At 42.4% G+C, this 15805-nt stretch overlaps 1 protein-coding gene across 4 annotated transcripts in view; it reads left to right on the top strand.

Annotated features, from left to right (window-relative positions):
* Positions 1–15805, top strand: part of ATRNL1 (attractin like 1) — a 1104086-nt gene that overhangs the window by 948977 nt on the left and 139304 nt on the right. Inside the window, exon 29 of one of the 4 annotated variants that reach the window (XM_090056524.1) lies at positions 14556–14809. The exons of the other annotated variants lie outside the window; for them this stretch is intronic. Coding sequence (XP_089912650.1) covers positions 14556–14569 — 14 coding nt within the window. The 3' untranslated portion in view covers positions 14570–14809. Of the gene's footprint in view, positions 1–14555; positions 14810–15805 lie in introns of those variants that run through there. 4 annotated transcript variants of the gene reach the window in all.

Below are 15805 nucleotides of genomic sequence, written 5' to 3'. Positions count from 1 at the left end.
ATGCTAGCTTGTGAAAACATGAAATGCAAGCGTCACTCGCTGGAGGAAGAAACTGCCAGTGCATTCAGAAGGAATTAAAAAGAGATGAGAAGTGGTGGTATAATGCATAGTAAGAAGGGACAGATGGACTGTATCCAGGGAAAAGAGGTTCTCCATGAAATGCTGTGACGGTTATTTTCTGCATTTAAAATTTCAAATGGATGGGCTTAATAAGTTTCACATACACATCAGCTTTTTCTGTAACTGCAGTTTTGCCCTCAGTCATTTGGGGATTGCTTTACCACCCACTTTGATCATATTATACTTCTGCAGTATTCCCACCAGTTTTCCTGAAAACTTGTCTAACTGGATCCCATTTTATCTACTCCAGAAAATGGAAACTCTGGGATAGGGCCCTCAAATAAAACTATGCAACGGAATAACTCATTCATTTAATCCAAGCATTAGTTTTACAAGGAATTAAAGGAACAGCTTGGAAATTTTGAGCGTGAACATACAGGATGGACTTTTAGTATGAACCATTTCTTTTCCTCATAAAGGAAAGCATTTATCATGCTGGGAACACAAGGAATAGAAAAAGGATGACAGTACATAAATAAAAACTTTTCTTGATTTAACATTCTTGTTTTGTCCCTAGTGATCTTAGAATGATAAATATTGCACCTTCTTTTGTCAGGAGCAGAAACACTTTCATATGTCGAATAAGAGCTCATTCATTATGTTCATTTTGCTGTGTGTGTTTTTCTCCCCCGGACCTGTTTTTCTAAATTGTTTCACTGAACACTGTATCGGTTGTGTTAATGGCAAAATTTCTTGTGGTGGTTCTATCTCCACAAGTTGTCATCTGCAGACTATTTGATTTCTGTTTTTCTTATTGGAAAGCCCTGATGGGGATTGGCATTTCATTACACTTGCAGCTGAACAAGCCTAGGTGCAATCCCACAAATTCTTAGTTGTAAGCTTTGAATAGGACTATGAATAATAGTAAAGTTAAGGACGTTCCTAAGTGTTTACTGGAGCAGGGACCCAGGAAAGTTGGACTAGAAAGAGGTCTGCTAATCTACTGAGTCCAGTCCTCTGCTTTCACAGGTAACCAATTATCCAAGGAATCCCCCAAATCATCACGTCAACCCCCCTCATACAACTGTAAGGCAAATCCTTACCCTTGGGCAGTGATTATTAACCAAGGGTGCTGGGGCACCCTGGGGTGCCACCAGATTCTTTGAAGGGTGCATCCTAGTGTGAGGAGATAAGTTGTCGTCTTCTTCTCTTGTCCTGTCTGAGATTGTTGATGACAGAGATTTAGCAGAGTTCACAGACTTGTTAGACTCTGACAGGGCCATAATGTGAGTACCTCTGCTATGGCTGTTATGGAGATAAGTGAAAGGTGAGGAGATAAACAGATAAGCTAAACATATAAGCACAGGTTCAGGCTTGTTCCTGCCTGGCGCATCTCCGACCCCCACTGCCCAGCCCCTACCCAGAGGTAACTACTGTAAATACATAAATTAGGTTTTGAAATTGGCTGCACTCAATTCATAAAAGTTATAGGGTGCATCAAGACAAGTAATAGGTACCTAGCATCCCATGAGAGGTGCCTGGAGTCCAGAAAAGGTGGAAAACCACTTCCCTCGGGGCTTCACTTGCTTTGCTGTTTTGCTTTTTTGAAATTGTTGCCTCAAAGGGTTGGCACCCCATCTAATTAGAAACTAGAAATTAACAGTCCTATTGTCAAACATGCAGATCATGATTAGTAAAGAAAACATCTGAGAACCTTTGATTACTTTGGATGAATTATGTCAGCAGGGTCTGATGAAGTTCACCCCGTGGTGCTGAAGGAACTAGTTAAATATCAGATTTACTGGCAATAACATTTCCAAACTTGTGCATGATGGGCAAGATCCTAGAGCACTGGAGAAGAGCTAACCTAGGGCATATGTAGACAAAACGGGGGCCCTAAATTGAGGCAGTGGATTTTTAAAAACACCACTTCAATTTAGGGCCCTTTAGACCCTGTGTCATGCACACATCCATTTACCTGCCCCCCGGCAGTGGGGAGGGGAGGGCAAGCTGCCAGCAAGCAGAGTGGTCCCTGAGCTGCAGGGGGGGTTGGTGCTTCCCTTCAGACCACCCCCCCCAGGCAGCACCCTCCTGCAGGCACCCAGGCAGTCCCAGGTGGCACCGCAGCCACAGGGGGAAGCACTGGACCCCTGTGCAACTCAGACAAATAGGTAGGCTCAAGGGGGGAGGGGAAAAGGATCACCACTTCTTTTTTTCTTAGGCTTAGCCTGCCTTCCCAGGCTGCTGCCAGGCTGCTTGCACAGGCTTTCTGCAGAGCCCCTGAGCTGCACAGAGCCCGTTGCTTAGCTCCGCAGCAAACTAAAACTCCAAAACTCCTCAGGGAGAGGAGTTTTAGTTTGCTGTGCCCCAAGTCATTTAAGGTCATCACACCACCACATTTGCTACAGTAGCTGGAATTACTGCCCAGTACGCCGCTGACACGTACAAACACCAACACCATTAAAGCGGTGCAAAAGCATTTAACCCACTTGAAAGTGTTGTGCACATGTGCTCCTTGTTTCATCTACACATGGTCATAGCACCCATCTGTAAAGAAGAGAAGAAAGAGACTTAGAGAATTACAGAGCCATCAGCCTGATGTATACACCTAGGAAGTTGATAGAGCAAATTTATAGGATAGTGAACTGGTAGATATCTGGAGGATGAAGGGATTAGCGTTAGCTAACATGGATTTATTTAAGAACAAATGCTAAACCATCTTGATTTCTTCATTTGACAGGATGACTGGTTTGGTTGATAAGGATAATGCGATGAGCATAATATTCCCAGGCTTCACAAAGGCTTTGGATGCAATCCCACACACTTATTTATTTATTTTCACAAATAAACTATAGAAATATGAGCTAGATGGGAATTACCACTGGATGGACACAAAATTGGTTGAATAACCACAAGTGAAGAATATGTGTTAATGGCTTCATGTCAGGCTGACAGGAGGTCTCAGGTTGGACTCACTTGAGGTCTGTTCTAGGCCTGGTACTGTTTACTTTTATCAGTGACTTGGAAAAGGGAATCAAGAGCATGCTGATAACATTTTCAAAAGACAAAAAATTGGGTGAGGTTGTAAACACATTGGAGGTTAGGATTAAAATTCAGCGGGATCTTGAGTAATTGGTGACTCAGTTATTGGCAACAAAATGACATTCAGCAAAGACAAATATAATGGGATATACATAGGAAAGAAAAAAAACAAATAGGCTAATAAAGAGCAAGGGATAATTGGCTTGGCAGTAGCACTGCTGAGAAGAACCTAAGGGTTAGGTTAGGTAGTTTGAAAATTCAGCCTGAGTCAGCAATGTGGTATGTCACAAAAAAGGCAAATGCAAATTTGGATCATATTAACAACAATTTTATCTAAGACACAGAAAGTGAAAATTCCACTGTGCTTGGCCCTGGTAGTCCTCAGCTAGAGTACTGTGTCCAGTTTTGTTCACTAGATTTTAAGACGGATGTAAGGATATTGGGGAGGATCAAGGAATGAGTAACAAATATGATAAAGGGGCTGGAATGCAGGCCATATGATGAAAGGTCAAGCGATGTATGTATAGTTTGGAGAAAAAAAGATTAATGTAGGGACATGACAGAAGTGTTCAAATGTCTGAAAGACCACCATAAAGAAAGAGGAGAAAATGCCGGGATTGCAGGGTCCAAGGCAATTGGATTAAGTTACAGCAAAGCAGATTTAATTTACATTTTAACTAAACTTCTGAAGTATAAGAGCAGGAGGACAATGGCAATGGTGAAATCTGCTTCAGTGGAGGGTTTCAAGAAGAAGTTAGACAGACATCTATTTGAGATGGTATAGGAGCAGGACTTCCTGCATCTCTGTAGAAGATTGAATTTGATGACACTTGAGTTCCCTTCCAACCTTATGATACTATAATCTCATACCCTCTTCTAACTGAAACTTCCCCAAAAGCTAAATTGTTGTGATGTTTTGTGTCTGTGTACAATATTACATACTTTCAATAAGTCAAGGTTATTAAAAAATGTTCTGTGGAAATAATCAGACAAGGTTAATTGGGTAAGTGTGATATCTTTTATTAGATCAACCAAATAATTAGAAAAAATGTTCTTTACACGCTTTTGGGCAGAAGCACCCTTCTTCAGACATAGGGAGAGTGTGTTGGTAGTTATCTACTGTCTAGGGTCCAATAAAAGCTTAAGCCAGTATGCAAAATGAAAATGCAAATGAGTGGCAGGGAAGATCAGAGGGGATAGAAGTTTAATAGTTACTAGGGTCGGAAGGGACCTGAGTAGATCATCTAGTCCGACCCCCTGCCTGGCAGGAAAGAGTACTAGGGTCCTACCTCCTCTTAAAAACCCCCAGGGTAGGAACCTGCACCACTTCTCTTGGAAGTTGGTTCCAGATCCTTGCCACCCTGACCGTGAAGTAGTACCTCCTGATGTTTAGCCTAAATCTACCCTCTGCCAGCTTGTGACCATTATTCCTGGTCACTCCTGGCAGTGCTCAGGGGAACAGGGACTCCCCCAATGCCTGCTGATCCCCCCTGACGAGTTTATAACAGGCCGATCCCTCCCTCAGCCTTCTCTTTTGGAGGCTGAACAGGTTCAGGTCCCGTAGCCTCTCCTCATAGGGCCTACCCTGCTGTTCCCTGATCATGCGAATGACCCTACTCTGGACCCTCTCCATGCTGTCGACATCCCTCTTGAAGTGCGGCGCCCAGAATTGGACGCAGTACTCCAGCTGCGGCCTGACCAGTGCCACATAGAGGGGGAGGATCACCTCTTTGGACCTGCTCAAGATGCATCTGTGGATGCATGACAAGGTACGGTAGGCCCTCCTGACAGCCTCCCCACACGGCCGGCCCATGTTCATCTTGGAGTCAGTGGTGACTCCAAGATCCTTTTCTGCCTCCGTGCTGACAAGAGGGGAGTTCCCCAACATGTAGGTATGGTGCCGGTTGTTCCTCCCCAGCTGCATCACTTTGCACTTGTCTGTGTTGAATCTCATCCTATTCTCATCCGCCCACCCTTGTAACCTGTCTAGGTCCAATTGTAACCTGTTGCTTCCTTCTAGTGTGCCCACATCCCCCCACATCTTACTCTCGTCAGCAAATTTGAACAGGGTGCTTTTTACCCCCTCATCCAAGTCACCGATGAAGATGTTGAACACTGCAGGCCCGAGGACCAAGCCCTGCGGAACCCCACTGCCCACGTCCTTCCAGGTTGAGAAGGACCCATCCACTACCACCCTCTGGGTGTGGCCCTCCAGCCAGTTGGTGACCCATTTGACTGTGTGGGTGTCAACACCACAGTCCCTCAGTTTCTTAATGAGAACGGGGTGAGAGACAGTGTCGAAAGCCTTCCGGAAGTCCAGGAAGACTATGTCCACTGCTACCCCTGCATCTAATGATCTGGTGATCTGATCATAAAAGGCCACCAGGTTAGTCTGACAGGACCTGCCACTGATGAACCCGTGTTGGTTGCCCCTTAAAATGCAGTCCCCTGCTGGCCCCTCGTGGATGTGTGCCAGAATAATTTTCTCAAACAGCTTGCCTAGGATCGAGGTAAGACTAACTGGCTTATAGTTTCCTGGGTCCTCCTTCTTCCCCTTTTTGAAGATGGGAACTACGTTGGCTCTCTTCCAGTCCTCCGGCACCACACCAGAGCACCATGAGTGCTCGTAAAGCCGTGCCAGGGGTCCTGCAATGACCTCGGCCAGTTCCTTTAGAACTCTAGGGTGGAGATTGTCCAGACCAGCTGACTTGAATACGTCCAGTCCCTCCAGAAGTTCCCTAACTAGTTCCTTACTAACCCTTGGCCCAGGTGTGCCTCCCCTGGGGCCCGAGGGGGGCCCAGCAGGAAGGTGACTGTTCTTGTCCCTACTTAGGAAGACGGAGGCAAAGAAATCATTAAACATATTAGCTTTGTCGTTTGGTGTGACGACCAAATTTCCGAACGCGTCCTGCAGGGGCTCCACATTACCCGGAACCTTCTTTTTACCCCCTATGTATTTAAAGAAGGACTTCCTGTTGTCCTTAATCTGGGAAGCTAGTCCTAATTCCATCTCTGCCTTGGCCTTCCTGACTGCCCCCCTACATCCCCGAGCGACTGTAGTATAGTCATCCCTGGTGATGACCCCTTCTTTCCATTGGGTGTACGCCTCCCTTTTAGCAAGGAGACATTCCCGGATGTTTTTGGTGAGCCATGGAGGCTTGCGTGCCCTCCTGCTCCCTTTGATCCTCATTGGGATTACCTTCCTTTGGGCTTGGAGGATCGTCTCCTTAAGGAGCGACCACTCTCCTTGGACACCTGGCCCCCCTCCCCTCTGGGACCTCAGTGCTTCTCCAACTATCCTCCTTAGCTCATTGAAGTTAATGAGCATGGGACAGGTAGGTGGGGAGAAAAACAAAAGAGGGAAACGTTGACTGGTGATAAAAATGTAGCTGGTAAAATACAGAGAGGTTACCTGGGGTTATCAGATGTTAGGTTATAATGTGCCATAAATCCAATGTCGATATTTAGCCCATGGATTGATTGTATCCAGTAGATTTCTGAAGTGAAGGGCATACGTGTGTCTGCAAAAGGTGTTTTGTAAATTCTCTTTGAGGATTAAAACTGAGAGATGGGCGAGAGAGTGGTTGTCTGGTGATTACTGTGCCCCCACAGGTAATTGGGGATTTTTTCTTTGATAGATTTTCATTGTGCGTTCATTCTTGATAATCTTCATTTAAAGATTATCCTAGTTTCTTATATGTACTTACATCATTTACATAGTAAATAGATATAAGTAAATGAATTTGCTTTATTTACATATGTACATAAAATCATAGAGAAGTAGGGCTGGAAGGGACCTCCAGAGGTCATCTAGTCCAAACCCCAGACTGAGCCAGTATTGCCCCCATTCAGATCATCCTATACACATCCATTGTCTTACTACTTAGCAGAACTACACAGTCAACCCTGACACAACAGAAGACATACTACCCTAACCTGCCACAGGTAAAGCAGGGGGACCACAATGTCCTAATTTTGTAAGGTTGTTAATATATGCTCAAGGGATCCCTGGAAGTGGGCCACATCATCCCCTCTCCCTCCCTCTGCCTCTAGCAGAGAGGAGAGCAAAACCCCCCACAGTCCATACCAGTCTGACCATGGGGTAAAATTCCTTCCTGACCCCAAATATGGTGATCAGTCTGGCCCTGAGTATATAGGGTCAAGGCACTCTAGCCAGGAACCTCTGTCTTTAAGTCCAAGCAGGAGCATTGGCACACCCCAGTCAAAATTCCTAGCTTTGGCTGCAGCCAACATCCAGTGCCTCAGTCTTAAAAAAACCCAGACACATGTAGCAGTAGAGGGGAAGGTGGGGAGGAATTACCTCCTATCCCCATGCAGCATCCAACAAAGCCCAGAAGCATGGAAGACACCCGTAGTAGAACATAGGCACAACAATACCAAGTACTGGCTGTCTAAACTCTTCTTGAACCCCTCGAGTGGTGGAGAGTCCACATCTTCCCTAGGCAGTCCACAGCTTCCCTTTCTTTCCACTGCTTTGCTGTTCTAACAGTGACAAAGTTTTTCCTGATATCCAGTCTAAACTTACTTCGCTGCAACTTCAAGCCATTGATCCATGCCCTACTCTGAAGCAAGAGAGAAAATGTGTTTTTCCCTTTCTTTATAGCAACCCTTCCGTTATTTGAAGACTGCTATCATGTTCCTTCTTAAGCACTTCTGCAAGCTAGCTCCTTCACCCCTTCCTCATATGACTTGCTTTTCCAAGGCCTTTATCATTCTTGTCACCCATCTTTGGACCCTCTCTAATTTCTCCATGTCCTTTTTAAAATCTGGAGCCCAGAACTGCACATAATACAGTAGATGAGGCTTAACCAGTGCCAAGTAGAGAGGCATTGTCATCCCACTTGTCTTGCATCTAATGCTTCTATTGATACATCCCAAAACCACATTGCCTTTTGTGCAGCCGCATCCCACTGTAGAGTCACTAAGTCTGTGATCTACCAAGACCCCCACATCAATCTCCATAATTCTGCCATCCAGCCAGGTATGACCCATTTTGTATCTGTGGTTTTGATTATTCCTTCCGAAGCACTACACCTTGCATTTATCTGCACTGAACTTTATCCTGTTAGCTCCAGTCCAGCTTTCTGTTCCGTCAGAATCTTTCTGAATTGTTCTCCTCTCCTCCAATCCTACCCATTTTTTTGTCATCTGCAAAGTTGCTTAGGAAGCTTTCTATGCCAGCTTTGAAATCATTAATAAACATGGTGAGTTGTCCTGGGCCCAGGACAGACCCCTGTGGGACTCCACTCAAAGCCTCCTGCCATTCTGACATGGATGCTTTTATAATTACCCTTCACTTGTGGTTATTGAGCCAGTTGTCTATTCACCTTAAAGTAGTTTTGCCCAGCCTACATTTCACCAATTTTGTCTGAGAAGGTCATGCAGGACCTTGTCAAAAGCCTTGCTGAAGTCCAGATGCGTTATATCCACAGCATTCCCTTCATCCACCCAAACTGTTACTTTGTCAAAGAAGGAAATCAAATTTGTTTGACACAATTTGTTCTTAGCATTTCTTAGGAAATCTATGTTCTTAGCAAATCCATGCTGGCTGCTTATGATCAGTCTCTCCTCCAGATGCTTGCAAATGAACTTTCTTAGGATATGCCAAAGTAACTTCCTAGGTATTGAGGTGAGGCTAACAGGTCTCTAGTTCTCCAGGTCTTTTTTGCCTTTTTTAAAGAGGGGAACTACCTTGGCCCTTTTTCAGGCCTCTGATACCTCACCTGTCTCCTGTGGCTTCATAAATATCCCAGTGTCCTAAGTAGAGCCATCTCAACCTCTGTGGACACTTACGAGATGTTTACTGCAGAGCTGCCTAATTAGCTTGGTGGTAAACATCTCAGCATCTACACGTGCAACCCTATTAAGCTTCAGTAAAGTAATAAACTCTGCCACAGGTTTGTGCTTGTAAATATAAGTACTACCACTAAACGTGCGGCAGTTCCCAGGCACATGTGTAAACAGTGCCCAGAAGCAATGAACTTTGGCAGTGTGTGCCAGAGTTTTTATTGCTTCAAATTAATTGCATGTGTAGATGTGCCCAGTATGATAGAAATTTGTAACAGCAAAAGAATATTTGTTGCACTAAGACTATAGGATTAAACAAATTGGCTCCGCACATTAGCATGGATTTGTTAACGTTTGTTCAATCATGATGGTCTGCTTCAGTGCGCAGTATTGCCATATATTCTCCACGCAGTTCAATTCTGGACATTTAGACTCATAAGAAGAGATCAGAAGATACTGTCTTTGCACTGACACTGAAATAAGACTAGCAAGTACAAGTATATAACTGAAAAGAAATATAGGAAATTTAAACTAATTTAAATAGGGGCAGTATCAAGGTCTCTCTATATCCACAGCAAGTTCACAGAGGCTGAAAGCTAAGTGGTAGAAAAGGCAAAGATGTCTCATATTAGGAGGGCAAAGCTATTTGCTTGTGATGGATGCCGGCAGCTCTGGAAAAATAGTCTTTCTACATGCCAAATTATTTTTCTAATATAGAGTGTTTCCAAGGTAGGAAAGGGCTAATTGGATATGGTTTCATACTGTGTTTGGGTCAGGTATGGGAAAGAGTCATGTTGGGGGACAGGACGTAGCTCCAGTGGGGGTAGAGAGAGAGGGACAAGCAGATTACTCAACTTGCTAATTAACAGCTGATTTTCCTTGCTCAGAGCCCCCAGATGCCACAACTGGGAGGCACCAGGACTTTCTGCAGACAGGTCTTACCACTTGGTAAGATAGATATAATCTACAGAAAAGGGGAAGTCTCTTAGAATGTGAAAGATGAAATCTTGTTGATCCTGTAAACTTCTGGTGTTTAGTTAGTCACCTAAATATATATATATTATTCCTTGTCTAATTTTATCATAGGAACCATCAGGATGTGCTAACTGGAAACATGTAAGCAACGTGTCAGGCATGAAACTCGTGTTAGTATCGCATTTAACTAAAATGCTTGCATGCCTTGCCTTGCTGCAATTGCATATCTTGAATATAGGAGGCAATTTCCAAACCACCATTTTGATTTCACATGGGCAAAAAGACTAGGAAAGAATAAGGCGGATAGAAGGGTATGGATAAATACCCCATCCTAGACAAAGCTTACGGACTCTCAATTAATGGATAAATTTACATCCTGCAGAAGGCTGGCCTTATAACGAAAAGACAGCATGCTCCATCACAGAGTTTGGCTGTATCTAGGCTCCCCTATTAGGATCCTATATACTTTACTTCCGCCTCCATGGAAATCTGCTAGAATGCAGTTAATAAACCACACTGTCTTAGTGAATCTGTGGACCTTTCAGCAGCTATATGCTGAGTTCTAATGCAGATTCCTGGGATGGATCCATAGAAAAGCCTTACAAAAATGGCAAGACACAGTTCTACCCCAATCCGCGATGAGCTTAGGAAAAGGACAGGTAAACAATTTTCAAGGGGGAAAGTACTACTAAAAGTGCACTAGTTAGCACTGAGCTTTTACAATCCTAAATATAAAATATCATTCCTAAAACTCTGACAGTGCTCAGATTATGAAATAAGATAGGTTGTGTTTAGGTTAAGAATGATGAAGTAGAAGGGAAGCAAAAAAAGAATTAGAAAATAGCTCAGATGTGAACAGTTATTTGTACCCTCTCTTTGTAAATGATGAATGTGCATATTTTTTCTGGGAAAAGAATTACCCTGTGACTAAACTGAGGAGTCAGGAAAAGAACAAATAATATAAATGGTTATTAAAATGCTTATATGCTCTCGGAATTGCCACCCTACCAGCTCCTGATAATATTACATTTCAAAGTGATCAAAGAATAATTAGAAAAGTGTTAGCGGGGACTGTCACAGATTCACAAACTGGAGTCCTTGAAAACTGGAAGTCTGAATAAGACAATTCAGTTATTTCATAGAGGGTGTTTACAGTTAAGCAGTGTAGAAGCTCAGATTTGAAGAAAAAAGAATAGGAAGAAAGTGGTATGGAAAATGGAGGAAAGGAAATAGGGAGAATAAAGCAAGAGTTGCTCCCTGTTTTCCTCCTGTAGTCCCACACCTTCTTGTTTTTCATCTTCAGCCAAACAGGACTGAACAAAATAAAAGAAAACTGCTTAAATCATCCTTACTCACTGAACCAAAGCCTTGCTGGAATATAAGCATGTTTCTTCTCTTCTCTGATTCTTCTTTTCCTAGGAGTGCCAAACCACACTCAGTGCCAAGTCACGTATCCACTGCTTCTACTTTCCCAGTACCTTTTAGCTATAAAACCTAATGACCGCTGCCTCGTGGACCCAGGGTCCATACTGACCCTGAATGGGTTTCCCCATTCACAGCACCCCAGCTTGCACAGAGCTACTGGTGTGAAGTCCCACATTGGGAATGTGCTCATCATTACTGCTCTCTTTTCCTTTATTTATTAAAATCAATGTTTGTTTATATTGCTTCTAATTCTAATGAGCAGTGTCTAATTATACTGTCTGAAAGTTGTAACTTCTACAACTTCGGGGAATTCTTTACAGTTGCCAGCTGTAATGCAGGACTAATCTGGGAAATAAAATGCTGTTGCAAGGGGTAAGAGGAACAGCACACCTAGAGTTTGCTAGATTATTATACTACAATAGAGAAGGCATTTGCCCTAAAGAGACTATAAAAGTAAGCAACTCAAATTATATCACCAGTAGTTCTCAGAACTTGGCGTAGTAGAAAATAGACTTCATTCATGACATACTCTTGTGTCATCGTGATTGCATGTACAGCCATTAAAGTATAATTGAAGTGTAGGAAATCAGGAAATGAAAGGGAGTTGAAGCCAAGGTTTTCATGCATGGACATAACAACATATGGGAAAACACTCGGGGGGTGGAAAAAAGGTCAGCAAGTAAAGAGAAGGGAAAAGAATCAAAGTAATTTCTACTTTTAAAAAACAGATGAGAGGTTTAGGGAAAATGCAGCAAGAGAATTCTAATGCTGGACTTTTTTCTTTCATGACATAATAAAAACCTTACATGTAAGTACAGATATAAAACCTATCAGAGTTCCCTCAGCTCCTGGCTCAGACCGGTGCTGAAGCCAGTAAGCCTGGCTTCGAAACGCAAATTATTTTGAAACTTTCAAAATGTTTTGAGTTCCCTTGTTTTGTTTTGAAACTGTTTCAAAGGCTTTTGTTTCATTTTGATTTTGCAGTTTCAAGCTCGAAACAGCTTTGAAATGAAATGCTGGGTGAAATTTTCCGCAGCCCTAGCACACAGCCCTCTGCACATAGTAGGATAGAAAGACCTTCCCAGGGAAAGACTTTAATGTGTGTCTTTCTTCCCCAGTCCCAGCTAATTATAAGTGTCTTGGCCAAGATGAAAAGGCAGGGAGTGAAAAAGAAAGAGAGATCTTATGGACCACAGCAGATTTGGTTTTCGTGTGGGCCACATGAGCTCTTGGCAGGTCTGATCCCACACAAGAAAAGAATCAATTTACAAATCAAAACAGGATCTCTTTCTGGTGGCCACATCTCCTCCAAGGATATTGAGAGAATTGGAGTTTATAGTCCTGAAGAATACCACAAGCTCTCAGCACCAAGGGGAAGAGGTTTACCAAAAGGGAATATTATATTAAACTGAAAAACATTTGCAGCTTGATATGAACACAGTCACATAGATTGTTCCCTTTGCACCATGTAAGGATTCGCTCAATCTTTGAAATAAAACCGAGAGAAAAAAATGATGGCTGCTATTAGTTCTTTGCTGCAGCAGGTATGCCCTTGCCTGCACAGGGAGCAGGCACAGAAGAATGAGGCTCTGTCATAATTCCATACCTTCTGAAAATTGCAGTATTATTCCCTGCTCCTCTGGCAACCAAGGACCCAATGTCTAGGGTCAGCGTTTTGTATTTTCTGCAATATCCACTAGACTCTTATGTGCCAGCTGCAATTTAAAGTATTTGCACTGCTCATGTGTGTCACAGAAACAGAAATAGTGTCATGTAACGAGATGTTTTACCTACATTTTATATAGAACAAGATCAGCTCTATGCAACCGATTAGGAATTCACTGCCTTTGACAGTGGAATCTTAGAAAACTCTTGCCTTAGGTACTGAGGACATCACAGATAGATCAGATCTAGTTCGAGTGTGTCTTCTTGTCTGTCAAAGTTATAATACAGTTTAGCACAGATGAAGGAAAGAAATGAAATACATAAACAGGAATGTATCCTATTTGTCAAAAACAGATTACCCTCCATAACTATTCTCTTTTAGTGCCATGCCTGGTTCTGATAAGTTTGTATAAAATCTTTGTTCCATAACCTTTTTTCTTACACATGAGCTCCTCTGGTGAGAAACATTGTTGTGACTGAAGACTTTATGCCTATTCCTATTTCTGTTTCTGCTGGAATTTGTAAAATCAATATACAGCATGAGGTTGTCCCAGCTTTGCTAATGGACTTGGCCCAGTGTTGAGACTTGGGCATTTGCTCCCTTTTCTTGTGCCGTGCATTAACGGGTAGGGAAAATCTGAGTAGCCATGCATTACAAATGCTTGGGAGCCTGAAGGTGTCATCTCAGTAAGCTTTCAACATTCTGGGCACTGTCTATTTAACTTAATTTTGTTTTATAATCCCAAGATCAATTGTTTGTCAGAGTGGCTGCTGGGTACATAGCTAGGGCTGCACTTGAATATACAATTGCAAAATTCGGCAGAATAATGGATAACTTAGAAATGTTATTCAACCAAAGCCAAATTAAAAGCCAAATAATGGTTAGAACAGTGATATATTGCAGCAGGATGTTGAAAACAAAAAAACACCCCCAATTCCAGTAGTTATTCAACCTCACACAAAAAACAACTTATGAGTTAGAATACATTATGGAAAAAAGTACCATAGATAGAATATCTCCTGATTAAACTAGTGTACCAGAATTTCAATACACCTCTCTGATAATGTGTTTGCATGAAGATATTCATCACTGCCTATTTTAAACAATGTTCATTGATAGTAGCAAAAAAAAAAAAAAAAAGCTTTAAAATACAGATTGCATGAGCGAGGGCAGCAGTAAGACCTTAGAGATTATTGTTCTGATCTGCTCTCTTTGAAGTAAATGGGAATAGCATTGCTATTGTCTTCACTAGAAGCGGGTTTCACTCCAATAGAGAAACCTTAAACCTTCAGGCTATTAAGAGTCTGTGTTTCATCATGGGTGGCAGTGATTGTGAGGAGACCTAGAGCATTATAGAGGAGCAGCAGTGAGAGGGTCTGACTTGAGGAACAGGGAAGAGAGAGCTGATGCCAGAAGGAAGAAGAAAAAGGGAGCACAGTATTCCTGAAACCTCCCATCCTTTTCCAGACTCATGCCATCAAATATACAGGCAGTCCTCGACTTAAGACATTTCGAGTTGCAACGAACGGCACTTATGACCTTTATAAATTGACACCTTGTTTCGACTTTCTGATGTCAGTTTCGACTTCATGATGCGTGATCCAATGCCACGCCACCCCAGAGAACAAGCTTGCCGCATCGTCCATCTCCCTGGAGAACGTCCGTCCAAACTTAGTTGGACACTTTCTTTCAGAAAGCAGACAAGTCTCCAGAAAAACCTGTAGCCGAGACTCCTGAGAAGACTTAAGCCAAGAGCCCTTCAAAAAGTCTGACCAAGAGCCCTTCAAAAAGTCCAGCAAAGTCACCTCAAAGAAGTCCGTCCAAATCAGTATGATTGCTGTTTACAATGTCAACACATCGATGTAGCTATCTTACTCATCTATAATTGAGTATAAAAATCTGGGTTATTTTTGGTGAAAATAGGGTATCAGGCCTTGGTTCAGGAACCAATCCCCCATTTATAACATTGTTCCTATGGGAAAATTGGTTCCAAGTTATGACATTTCGACTTAAGAAACCAACTGTGTCGTAAGTCCAAGGACAGTGTGTATCCCATCTGGCCAAAATGGAAAGGGAAAAGAAATAGCAGGGCTCGTAATACTAGTTATCAGTGGAAGGGAAAAGTGTCTTCTCCTGACTATTCATGTTTAAAGAAATACATGAAGAATTATTCTAATGTCAGCATTTGGTCCCATACTTATTCACAGCTGCATTTGAGTACAGCCCCTTTATGCTTTGCATCCATTTGAAATGGGTGGCTGTTGAGTGCTGTGGCAATTGATGGATTTTTCTTCTTCTCTGTCTCCTTTTGTTTTTCCTTTATGTTTCTGAGGAATGGGGTCAAAGACCAGATTTGTGGAAGATTCCCTCTAGTAAAAGACAAAAGAAATTATAGTTCAATATTGTAATTCAGGGAAATGTGGCATATTCAGTTGTTATGGGTATGACAAATCTGTGTATAATGCATGTTCATATTCACCATTTTTAATATGAGAATTTCTGCTGGGTGGGGGGTTGTTGGGTGGTTTTTTTTTTAATATCTTCAGTGTTTTCTAACTGGTACAGTATCCCAACAAAATAAGATTTTCAAACCGAAGGCAATGGGTAAAAATGATATTATACTAGTAGTGAGAAATGCATGGGATATATACAGTCAGTGTTTTGAGAGGTTTTTAAAAGCCAAGAAAAAGATTCACCACTTGTTTTATATGGCTCCATTTTGACTTTTGAGTAGAACCACTTGGAATTCCAATTCCTTTTTATTTTATACTGGAGTTGGTCTTGTATTAACACTGGTTTAACTAAAACTAGGTGCGAATCATGCTCCTT

Source organism: Crocodylus siamensis, chromosome 7 (genome assembly GCF_052110815.1).
Source record: "Crocodylus siamensis isolate JL-2025a chromosome 7, ASM5211081v1, whole genome shotgun sequence".
NCBI classification, from domain to species: Eukaryota; Metazoa; Chordata; order Crocodylia; family Crocodylidae; genus Crocodylus; species Crocodylus siamensis.
This window is presented reverse-complemented; position numbering and strand designations above follow the sequence as displayed.